General features: G+C 43.4%; 1 protein-coding gene across 2 annotated transcripts in view; it reads left to right on the plus strand.

Moving 5' to 3' along the window:
- Positions 1 to 12,877, plus strand: part of LMBR1L (limb development membrane protein 1 like) — a 56,609-nt gene that overhangs the window by 15,376 nt on the left and 28,356 nt on the right. The window contains exons 2-3 of one of the 2 annotated variants that reach the window (XM_044286125.1): positions 6,914 to 6,998; positions 9,739 to 9,772. In XM_044286125.1, the coding sequence (XP_044142060.1) occupies positions 6,914 to 6,998; positions 9,739 to 9,772 (119 nt within the window). Of the gene's footprint in view, positions 1 to 6,912; positions 6,999 to 9,738; positions 9,773 to 12,877 lie in introns of those variants that run through there. The other variant, XM_044286126.1, reaches the window with a different exon arrangement.

Here is a 12,877-nt window from a genome sequence, read left to right on the forward strand (position 1 = left end):
CTTTAAAACCAATACTAAAATATGCAAACTAAAAACATGTATATGGGTGGGTATACCCAAATATATAGTGGAGAGTCACTCTGTATATATCCTGTATCTCCACGTATATAAGAGCACCTATAGTCCCTTATATTAATAGACTTTGCAGTATTTCTTTAATTGTAGGATGATATGGTTGGTTCATATATAGAAAAAAAAACAGGAATGCAGCTTGTACTGTCTATTTTGGTATTATGTCTCTTGAATCAATATATGCCCGTTTAAATGGGTTACTCAGAGTTCCGTCGGTCAGCCCGTTGTGGCGTCCCACTTCAGTGGGCTTAGGCTGCTTTCACACTAGCGTTCGCTGGTCCGCTCGTGAGCTCCGTTTGAAGGAGCTCACGAGCGGACCCGAACGCAGCCGTCCAGCCCTGATGCAGTCTGAATGGAGGCGGATCCGCTCAGACTGCATCAGTCTGGCGGCGTTCAGTCTCCGCTCCGCTCGCCTCCGCACGGACAGGCGGACAGCTGAACGCTGCTTGCAGCGTTCGGGTGTCCGCCTGGCCGTTCGGAGGCGTGCGGATCCGTGCGGATCCGTCCAGACTTTCAATGTAAGTCAATGGGGACGGATCCGTTTGAAGATGCCACAATGTGGCTCAATCTTCAAGCGGATCCGTCCCCCATTGACTTTACATTGAAAGTCTGGACGGATCCGTCCCAGGCTATTTTCACACTTAGCTGTTCTATGCTAAAAATAATGCAGACGGATCCGTTCTGAACGGAGCCTCCGTCTGCATTATTATGAGCGGATCCGTTCAGAACACTAGTGTGAAAGTAGCCTTACCTGACACTGTACAGAGTATTTAGTATAATCGATGTTGGCAAGTGGGGAGATCAGGTCTCGGCATGAAGTTTCAGCCTGTAATGCGGCTGTGTCCGGTCTTAGCATCTCACGCTTTGCCTCGGCGTCTCACGTTATGCTCGTTGTTGGCGGTTCACGTGGTGAATCGTGTAATCGTAAGTATCTGATTTCTTTAAAGTTTGCTGAAGCGCTTCAGTTTTCAGAGCTTCTAGTTTGGGAACTATAGACCGAACAAATGTGGGAATAGAAAGAACATATGAAAATCGAATAAGTCTGAAGCGCTTCAGCAAACTTTAAAGAAATGTTTGTTTATAGGACAGCAATTACATAGTAACATAGTACATAAGGCCGAAAAAAGACATTTGTCCATCCAGTTCGGCCTGTCATCCTGCAAGTTGATCCAGAGGAAGGCGAAAAAAAACCCTGTGAGGTAGAAACCAATTTTCCCCACTTAGGGGAATAAAAAATTCCTTCCTGACTCCAATCAGAATAACTCCCTGGATCAACGACCCCTCTAGTAGCTATAGCATTGTTGGTTAGTTTAAATACCAGGAACAGTCACGCTGGGGTTTGAATGGAGGAACCATGCTGGCGATCCATGATTATAGTATATTGACTGTGTACTTTACTGTATGGTTGGGAAACCACATGAATGGGGACCGTGCTCTCGGACGCCGGTGTCTGTGACTCCGTACCTTCCTTGTCCCCCTTTTTTTTTTGGAAACTTGGACGATATGGATTCGTGATATGGTGGTCCGTTTTATAAAACAAAGTGATATAATTTATTTTGCTCTAAATATTAGGTTTATCCACACCAACCCCTTGAATTGGGTGGGTGTCTGGGATCACACAAAGGTGACACCCTGATACCCAGCCCTAATTGGTTTTGGAGGTACTTTCAAGTAGCCACTTGGGGGTTCTCTATATACCCTTGGGATTTGGCATGGTTGCAGAGATGCTGGCAAATCTAGAGGGATCGGCATTGTGGTTTCACACTCCATGATGCCCCCCCTGACATATACCTAGACACAGAGACTGATGATCACTCGTGGGTCTTCTATGGTCTGGCCAGTGGTATTCTGCTTTAACAATGGAGCGTTGAGCTAGCAGTCTCACTTTGATCTGTTTCTGCACGATTTCCACGTAAGACAAGGGGTGTGCCAGCCACTATGGGCAGGAGCATGCGTCCTGTACACAAGTGAGCAAGTGGACATTTTTGATGTGGTTCCCACACCTTTGATGTATAATCTCGTGTCTCGCGAGAGCATGATCAGCACCTCTAAGCAGGTTCCATTTGGCCATCGTGACCGAACGTGACGACTCCATATGTTTTTAAGATTTTAATCATGCTGTAATTTACACCTCCCTGAGTACTTTGTTTTCACTTTACAATCATGTGTTTTTACCAACATTACTATTGTATTTTAAAACGAGATGCACTTTATTATGAGGTCACCATTATGAATTATGTTAACACTATGGACAGATGAATTATGTTTTTTAAAATTTTATATTTATGATTTATTTAGCACTTTATTAATTATGGATGTTAATTGCTATTTATGTATGACACTGTGCACATGTCATTCTGCTGGACAAAGGCTCCATAGAGAGAGCTGAAACGTTGCTGCTAGATGGGTTAATAAACCATCCACTTCTTTCATCACAATTTTCTGGAGTGCTGCCTTTTTTCTTCCATATATGCATTTGGGACCTTGGTCCCAGGCCCCTAAAAGGAGTTGCACCCGTGTCTAATGTGTGCTGCTTTTTTCTATATAGATGAGAGATAGAGAATGAATGAAAAAAAAACATATATATATATTTACATTCATTCTCTATTATATAAAAATAATCCTTATCTGCAGCACTACTCATGTATTACTATGGATAATAGTCCAAAATCTACTATTCTGGGAGCAATCATCAGGGGAAACAAAATGGCCACCGTCCTATTAGTACACACAAAACCTGTAATCATAGTGGAGGATAAGTTACTTTACAAAACTCTGGTAAAGAACTGCCTTATCCTTCTCTCCTACTTGTCAGGGAGGATCCTGAATACAGATGGTAAGAACTTGAGGAGACATGAAGTACAGAGAGGACGGACAGAACAGCCTGTGGTAATGGAGCCTGCATACAAGTGCTGATGCTCATTAGCCCCTCCCAATCCACCTCTCATGTCTCCTCATGAACTTCATTCCACAGAGATTCACCTGTATGCAGGATCATAATCCCTGAAAAGTAGAGCATAGAGGAGGCTGAGGCAGCTCTTTAGCTCAGTGCTGTGAAGTAACTTTGCTTCCTGTGTGATGAGGACAGGTTTTGTGCCTACTGATAGGATGGCGGCCATTTTATTTCTCCTAATTGCTCCCTAGACAAAACTAGCCATTATAACTAATGAAAGGTATTTGGGAATATATTTACCGTAAAGTATTTTCATTTTCTTAATTCCGGGAGAACCCCTTTTAACCCTTCGGATACCAGCGCCGTACATGTACGGCGCAGAAATGCCGGACAGAGATTCTAGTGCAGTACAGGTACGGTGCGCTGATCGGGCTGGTGCAGGAGCTACCCACGCCCGATCAGAGGCAGGGGCCTGGCTGTCACTGATAGCCGGACCCTGGCTGTATGCTCAGGTATCGGTGAAAACATCGATACCAGTGCATTAACCCTTGCACAGCCGTGGTCAGGTCTGACCGGCACGTGCGGTATGCTCACGGGTGCCGGTATCCATGGGGTCCCCACGCTGCTGTGACCCCATGGCAGGGAAGGCAGCCCGATGCCTTCCTTAGTCATCGTGGCTGCCTTTCAGGAGGGCCTGTGAGATCCAGCCCCCTAGATCTCACAGGCAAGCAGGCTGTAAGTATATTACGGTGGTAATACACTTACAGCCAATGCATTACGATACAGGTAAAAAATAAAATAAATAAAAAACGTCCTTTTCCCAAAATAAAGCTTATAAAAAAAAAAGACATATTAGGTATCGCCACGTCCGTTTCGACTGGCTCTATAAATATATCACAAGACCTAACCCCTCAGATGAACACCGTCCATCACAAAAAGTGTAATTCCAAGCGATCAAAAAGTCATATGCACCCCAAAATAGTGCCAATCAAACAGTCATCTCATCCTGCAAAAAATGAGCCCCTACATAAGACAGTCGCCCAAAAAAATAATAAACTATTGCTCTCAGACTATGGATACACTAAAACATGATTTATTTATTTTTTGTTTCAAAAATGCTTTTATTGTGTTAAATGTAAAAAATAAATAAAATAAATTTACATATTGGGTATCGCCGCGTCCGCAAGAACCTGCTGTATAAAAATATCACATGAACTAACCCCTCAGGTGAACACCTTAAAAAAAATGTAATAAAAACGGTGTAAAAATTATTTTTTTTTGTCACCTTACATCACAAAGAGTGCAATAGCAAGCAATCAAAGTCATATGCACCCTAAAATAGTACCAATCAAACCGTCATCTCATCCCACAAAAAATGAGCCCCTACATAAGACAGTCGCCCCAAAAACATGGCTTTCAGAATATGGAGACACTAAAACATAATCTTTAATTTTTTTTCCAAAAATGCTTTATTATGGAAAACTGAAACAAACAACAAAAAAGGAGTACTGTTTGGTATTGTCGCATCCGTAACAACCTGCTATATAAAAATACCACATGATCTAACCTGTCAGATGAACACTGTAAATAACAAAAAATAAAAACTGCCTCACAAAAAGTGTAATATAGAGCAACCAAATATCAGAAGTACCCTAAAATAGTACCAACAAAACCGCCACCTTACCGTAGTTTCCAAACTGGGGTCAATTTTTTTTTTTTGTAGTTTCTACTCTAGGGGTGCATCAGGGGGTCTTCAAATGTGACATGGCAGCTTAAAATTATCCCAGTGAAATCTGCCTTCCAAAAACCATATGGCATTAGTTTCCTTCTGCGCAATGCCGTCTGCCCGTAAACTACAGAATCAGGGCAATAAATATTGAGTTTTGTTTGGCTGTTAACCCTTGCTTTGTTAGTGGGGAAAAATTTATTAAAATGGAAAATCTGTGAAAATTATGAAATTTCATCTCCATTTTTCCATTAATTCTTGTGGCACACCTAAAGGGTTAACAAAGTTTGTAAAATCTGTTTTAAATACCTTGAGGGGTGTAGTTTCTAAAATTGGGTAATTTTTGGGGTGGTTTCTATTATGCAAGTCTCCTACAGTGACTTCGGAGCTCAACTGATCCTTAAAAAGTGGGTTTTGGAAATTTTCTGAAAAATTTCAAGATTTGCTTCTAAGTCTTCTAACGTCCCCCAAAAATAACATGGCATTCCCAAAATTATCTAAACATGAAGTAGACATATGGGGAATGTAAAGTAGTAACTTTCTGGAGTTATTACTATCCATTATAAAAGTAGAGAAATTTGGGTTTATTTTATAACTAAAAATGAAGAAAAAAAATGTTTTACTCAATTTTACCAGTGTACAAGTACAATATGTGACGAGAAAGCAATCTCAGAATAAGTAAGTGTTTTTTAAAAATATTACCACGTAAAGTGACACATGTCAGATTTGCAAATATCGGCCTGGGGTTTAAGGTGGCTCGGTAGTGAAGGGTATAGAATACTATATTTTGTATTATTTATGAAGAAATAATAAAACCTACAGTCCATGGAAGAAAAGACCCTCTGACTCCTTGATTTAGGACAAAGCCTATGTAACAGACCAGGTGGTGGAATAATCCTGGAAGGAAGCGGTCAAGTGTTTACTCGCTCTTGTCAGTGCTTCCCCATGTCTTTCGGCTGGCTGCACTGGGAACATAAGATTCAGTATTTTCTCTTTAGCACCCTAAAAATAGTTTAGGACTGTCGCCTCCTCGTAGCACTCGGGTTTATGTATGTTTGCAATGCAGATGAATGATTTTGACAGTTACAGTTACCTCCTTGGCTTGTGCTTATGGCATCGTATGAGCTTAGGTTCAGGGCCGGTGCTACCATAAGGCAGACCAAGCGGCCGCCTTAGGGCGCACCCTGGGGGAGGGCGGAAAAATGTGACATGGAGGGGGAGAAATGTGACATGGGGGTCTGATGGCTGACATTGGGGGCTGATGGCTGGGGGATGATGTCTGACATGGAGTTCTGATCTGAGGTCTGATTAACATTGGGGGTCTGATTGGGGCTGTGAGCTGAGGTCTGATTAACATTGGGGGTCTGATTGCTGATCTGACCTGAGGTGTAATGGAAAATATTTTTTTCTTATTATCCTCCTCTAAAACCTAGTGTCTTAGAGGGAAAAAAATATGGTACTTAAAAACCAGCGATTGTCTGAAGCCGAGAGAAGATACCTGGACCACAGAGAGGAGAAGCGTGGGAGGGGGGGGGGGGGGGGGGGGCGCCAAAATGTAGCTTCGCTTGTGTTGGCAAAAATCCTTGCACCGGCCCTGCTTAGGTTCACGCCTTTGCTGCCAGAACATGCATGCTTTTTAAAGGGATCCGGTCACCATGAAAATGCAGAAATGGCTACAGGCTGCATGTTATAGAGTAGGAAGAGCTGAGCAGACTAATCTATAGTTTTATGTAAAATTATTGGGCACAATTTATACATTTAAATCCCTGCACATTCTGGCCTTTGTAGTCACAGAGGCGGTCTGATCAGTGACCGACAGCCTGTCCTCTGACTGTGTATACACAGCTGTCAATCACTTATAGGACCGCCTCCTGGACTTCAAAGCCCAAAATGAGCAGGGATTTAAATCTATAAAATACAAGTTTTACAGAATCTTCTCCCATAAAACTATGTTAATCTGCTCAGCTGTTCCTGCTCTATAACATGCTGCCTGTAGCTCAGACATCATATTCAACGTGACAGGTTCCCTTTTTAAATTTTCATGGTAGATTCATATAGGAAGAAGCTTTACTATAAAACAATAGCTAGAAGGAAACTCTCCCCGCTGGGTACTCTGTTGACCTGCAGTTCTGCGTTTTCGTCTGCATCCTGTTTTGCACTAATGGCTTTTTGTTGCTGTAATAGGAAAAGAGTGTAACAACCTGTTCCTGTTCTCTTGGCAGATCTGCACCTTACTCTTCTCCGCTCTCTACCTCCTCTCGTACATGGTCATCACCAAGTTCAAGAAGCACGCTGATTTCACCACCGGTGAGTCACAAGCTACTGCTAACAGTGCAGCCTTTAATCTGGTTTCTTTATTTCTGCAAATGGCTGAAATTTATCGTTCTTTATGAACATGCAAGATTCTTATTTAAAGGGAACCTGTCACCGGGTTTTTGTGTATAGAGCTGAGGACATGGGTTGCAAGATGGCCGCTAGCACATCTGCAATACCCAGTCCCCAATGTGCTTTTATTGTGTAAAAAAAAAAAAAAAAAAACTATTTAATACATATGCAAATTATCCTGAGATGAATCAGGGACAGGACTCATCTCAGGTTAATTTGCATATGTATCAAATCGTTTTTTTTTTTACACAATAAAAGCACACAGCGCTATGGGGACTGGGTATTGCGGATGTGCTAGCGGCCATCTAGCAACCTATGTCACACAAAACTATATACACAAAATCCCAGTTACAGGTTCCCTTTAAAACTGTCTCCAATGTGTTTTCTATTGGGTCATTGGTATTTGCACACTTACAGCAGCATGAGGGTTTGTTCACACGGAGAAAGTCCACTGCATTAATGAGATGGTGTGTGTTTTTTATTTTAACCACAATTACTTTCTAGGGGAAATGCAGCTAAAATCCACTTCAGAGAGGTGACATGCCACTTCAGAAGCAGATTGGAAATCTGGGCTGGAAGAAAAAACTGCCGCCGCGTGAACAGGGTGGCATTTCTCTCACTGAAGTCATTGGGAAGCTGTTGGCGTTTTATTTGCGGATCACGTCACAGAAACAATTTATTTTCCACAACTTAATTTTGTTTCCTTGTAAGCCTACTTTCACACTGGCTTTTTGGTTTCTGTTTGTGAGATCCGTTCAGGGCTCTCACAAGCGGTCCTAAACGGATCAGTTTTGCCCTAATGCATTCTGAATGGAAAAGGATCGGCTCAGAATAAATCAGTTTGTCTCCATTCCGCTTTGGAGGCCGACAGTTTTGGTGTCCGTCTGATGAAACTGAGCCAAACAGATCCGTCCTGACACACCATATAAGTCAATGGGGACTGATCCGTTTTCACTGGCACAATAGAAAACTGATCCGTTCCCCATTGACTTTCAATGGTGTTCAAGACGGATCCGTTTTGGCTTTGTTACAGATAATACAAACGGATCCGTTCTGAACAGATGCATGCGGTTGTATTATCTGACCGCATGCGTTTGTGCAGATCCATCACTGATCCGCACCAAATGTGAGTGTGAAAGTAGCCTAAACATAGCCTGGCTATCTTGTAGAGGAAGTAATTTACAAAAAGAGACGTGTCAGGAGTGGTGACAGGTCCTCATTAAGAATAATAGGCTGAAGTTAAATTCCTAGTTACTGAATGCTTAATAATTTCAGTCTATTAAATGAGTCATGTTGTTGCATCTGAGTCAAGGCTGTCCATCTTTCGGGTTGATCTAGCTCTAAGCTCACTTTGAACAGTGTACTGATTTGCTCAACATTTCTCATCATCAATCAGTGCTCTAGATCTAACGTACAACTGCAGAGCAGGGCTTATTTCTATTACATATACAGAGTGAAAGAGGTTGTCCGGTCTTGGAGCCTCCAACCCCCATGGGTCCTGTTCCCCTGAACATGTAAAGGAACACTCACCTGTACGCGGTCCTGCTTCTGCTCTGTTCCTGGCCCCTGCTTAACCCAGAAGCGGCTGGGTCCAATAACCTCTGCTGCCTATCGCAGGCCTCACATTCATTTGAACATTCTGTCACAGCTGTAAGGTACCATTCAGGCCGGTGATTGGCCTGATTGGTCACGAGACTCAGCCGTTTCCTGTTCCTGTGGGGACCAGAAGCAGCCGGGAATGGTGTAGAGGCTGGACCGTGGACAGGTGAGTCTTGTGTTTTGTTTTTTTTTTGTTCAGTGGCACAGGTCAATAGCATTTAGGTTTTTTACTCCAAGGCTTTAAAGTAAGAGTCTACAAAACGGCTATCCAATAGGTTATATATCCTTAGTGGTTACCTGTTTGGTCCAAGGGCCACCGTATGACTTAAAGAGGTATTAACATCAAAGGTATGCCATAAATGGCTGATAGGTGCAGGTTCAACTTCCAGAGCTACCACTTGTCAGGACAGTTTGGGTTCCCTCCTCCCCAGTTAGGGCTCCAAAGTGGAGGAGACCATGCATGCAGGAGGCTCTCTGGATTGTAGATTATGGGTGTTGTGGTTTTTGGTAGCAGCACAGCATTTCACAACGTCCATAAACTACAGTGGAGAGAGCCGCATGACTAGACAGCAACTCTTATACTCTGTTCTGTAGTGTCAGAACTGTCAAGGGACCCCATTCCCCCAATACATGGCAGACCAGAGATGGCTACACAGTATACCACGTGCACCTGCTTTGTGTTGCGATGTTAGCAGCAACATAAGACAAGCATCTCTCCGTCCAGACAGTTGAGGGCTGCGCAGGATGGCTTGGTGGCCATGTGACCCCCCCAGGGCACAGGTTGTGTACCCCTGCTTTAATCAGTAATGTCTATATACCAGTGAAATTTCCTTTGGTTACGATGTCTGTGGTCAACTAGAACAGCTGTGTTTTTAAGACATGGGCCCCATTGGAGACTTGTAGTGGATTGACGTTTTGCATCCGTATTTCATGTTGGGGCTGGAGTCAGCTTCCTCAGATCATTGGGAAGCATGTGGCCTTTGGAAAGTCAAATTCGGCTGCATCTGTGATCTGTCTGCTCTTCATTACAGCTAGCTAATCAATGCTATCTGCTCTCTTACAGTTGATGTCGAAGATGCTGCCGTTAACAGAATTGCGTAAGTGTTTTATTTATTTTTTTCTCTCTCATCTCCCACTACAACTAATGAACAGTAAATATGTGATTCCTCACTCTGGTCAAATATTTATCAAAGCGTTTTCTGGGGTTTAATGAATGTCTGCCCTCTCTAGAGAAGTGAGTTCTGAGGGTGTTTGGCTGCTGATCATCCTCCATGTCACAATATAGAGAGGGGTCTGATACATTTCATTGTTCCCTCTCTCCCTTTTTTTTTGGGGGGGGGGGGGGGGGGGTGGTGGTGGTGAGGGGGTACTACCTCTCCTTGTGAAGAGCGCCTTAATAGGTGTGAGAAGACATATAAGCCATACACGCTCCTCTGGAATTCTGGGAAGAAAGGGATGCAAATGAGCTCTTGACAAGCTCTGCCTCTAATGCCACCAGATGTAAGATGGCCTTCTTACATCTGGTGGCATTAGAGTCAGAGTTTAAGAGCTCATTTGCATCCCTTAGGGCTCTTTCACACAAGCGGATGCCGTACGGGTAATCTGCTGCGTGACAGAGCCAAGCCGCGCTCCATACAGCAGAGACACCCCCCCCCCCCCCCCAGCTGTATGCAAACTTCTCTGTGCTCTTTTAGATATATGGCTATAGCTAGCAGAGAGGGGTCGTTGATCCAGGAAGTCATCTGACTGCCTGAATAGAGTCGGGAAGGAACTTTTTTTTTTTTTTTTCTTTTTTTCTTTTTTTTTCAAGTAGGAAAATTGGCTTCTACTTCACAGGTTTTTTTTTGTTTTGTTTTTTTGCCTTCCCCTGGATGAACTTGCAGGATAACAGGCCAAACTGGTTGGACAGATGTCTTTTTTCGGCCTTATATACGATGTGAGAATGAGAACCTTGGGAAGGAGGACAGCAGCTCCACTTTGTACTGTCTTGTGTGTATTCATGCTGATTAGCTGTGATACTTCACTACCTGGTATAGAGGCGGCCACATTTTTATTAAAATCGTTTTTTAGTCCAAAAAATGCAATTGAGCAAAAAAAATTGAACACAACAATATCATTCTTTCAGGGATAGGCCGGGTTATGGCCACAGCACTCTTCCAGATGGCTTTTGTGGGTGCACGTCCCTGGGTTGGTCTCCTTCCAACTGGGGATCAGTATGCAGTTGCACTTTGATACTTATGATGGGAGACGGCACACCAGTTATTTGATTTGCTTCTTTTATTTAATTAATTTCATTTTTTTCAACACCAGTGATATAAAGTATATATCAGTGCAAAATTTACATCAGAGCAACGTTTCAGACCCTTTTAGTAGGTGGCCTTGTTGAAGCTGTTCCGATGCTCGGCCGGTGGTCAGTGTAATGTATCGGGGTATTGATGTTGTAGACTTGAAGTTGGTTTCTAAGCTGATTAAGATGAAACTGCTGAGAGGTGGAGTTGTGGAGATCTTGAGATCACTAATCTTATCTCCACACTGTCACTATTCGCTCTCGATCCTCAAGGCAAAGGACACGTGTGGCACCTAGATTGGCCATAGCTCGGATTTAAAGGTGTTGTCCAGGATTAGAAAAACATGGCTGCCATCTTACAGAAACAACACTACCCCTGTCCACAGGTCGTGTGGGGTCTTGCAAGCTGCAGTACCAGAGATGGCTCATGGTGCTGCTTTTGGAAGAAAGAAACCATGTTTTTCTAAGGGCTGTTTTACATTTGAATTAAATCTCTCTGTATTCCGGCATTGCCAGAAGCAAACATGTCGCCGTCCGGCCCCATTCACTATAATGGGGACCAGCGGCGGTCCGTCCGGATGTCTGCATGTTTTCCAGGTTATGACCAGATCTCCGCCGGTCTAATGGGACTGCCGGATGTCGGTTTGCATCCTGCAGAGCTGGATCAAGACATCTCCTGCTGGAGATGTATAACGCAAATGTGAAACGAGGACGATCCCTTTAATCTGACTTGACAGGGGATGCAGAAGGCACACCGACCCCTCTTGATGCCAGAGAATTCTATGAATTGTCACCGCTGGTAAATAGTAGCAAAAAACGAAACCTCTTAACGACCGGTAAGAAGTCTGCCCATGAATGCAGTGAATGTGTCCTGGTTTTGCTGTGCTTTTAGGCAGTTGTTTTGCAGTTGTTGGCAGGTTGCGGTGTGCTCATCGGGCATTGATGTAATAACTGCTGTGTTGTCATAGATGTTGATCTCTTCCTATGTGTCTGGCCTTTGCTCTTCCACGCAGTCCTAGGATCTGAGCTCAATGATCTGGCTTTAGACTTTAATCTTGCTGCTGTGTGGCTTCCCTTAGACTCCTTAGCCAGCTGATGTTAACCCTGTATGTGCTTACTGATCATCATGCATACTATATGTTTTTTGCACTTCTGCTGATGTGTGTTAAATATAATTTACTGCACTTAGTGAAGGTTTTAGAGGTCAGTAAGGGGCCTATTGGACTGCGCAATTGTCACTTGAATTCTTGTATAATTGTTTCAATTTCAGAAAGTATTGGCACATGTAATACTGTGCAGGGATGGAAAGATGAGCAATAAGTTGTTTGTTTTCTGTGAATCGGACGAATCTGCCTGACTGAAAAATTATCATTAGTCATTATCGCATTTCCTCGTCTAATCAGAAATCTGATAGTCCTCTGGATAGGTCATCAGTATCTGATCAGTGGGGTCTGACACCCGGGACCTCCGCTAGAAAGCTGTTTGAAAAGTCACCGGCACTCGCAGTAGTACCTCAGCCTTCTCCAGCTATTCCTAGGTCGACTGATGTCACGTTCATCAGTCACATGGCCTATGCAGTTCGGCCATATTGAAGTGAATGGGGCTGAGCTGCAATACCAAGCACAGCCACTATCAAATAGACGGCGCTGTGCTTGGTGAGCAGAGAGAAGGCCACATCGCTACAGCGAGCATCGGCGCATTCTCAAACGGCTGATAGGCTGGGGTCCCACATGTTGGACCCCCTCCAATCGGATCCAGAGAATAAGTCCTCAGTGTAAAAATCTCGGAAGACCCCTTTAATAGTTTGTTGCTCATTTACTCTCAATAGTGAACAAAGGATTTATTTTGTTTAATTGAGCATCTTTAAAATGCAAGCAACTTGCTAAATCGGCAATCACTGCTCATTAATAAAAAA

This window comes from Bufo gargarizans, chromosome 3, assembly GCF_014858855.1.
Source record: "Bufo gargarizans isolate SCDJY-AF-19 chromosome 3, ASM1485885v1, whole genome shotgun sequence".
NCBI lineage: Eukaryota > Metazoa > Chordata > Amphibia > Anura > Bufonidae > Bufo > Bufo gargarizans.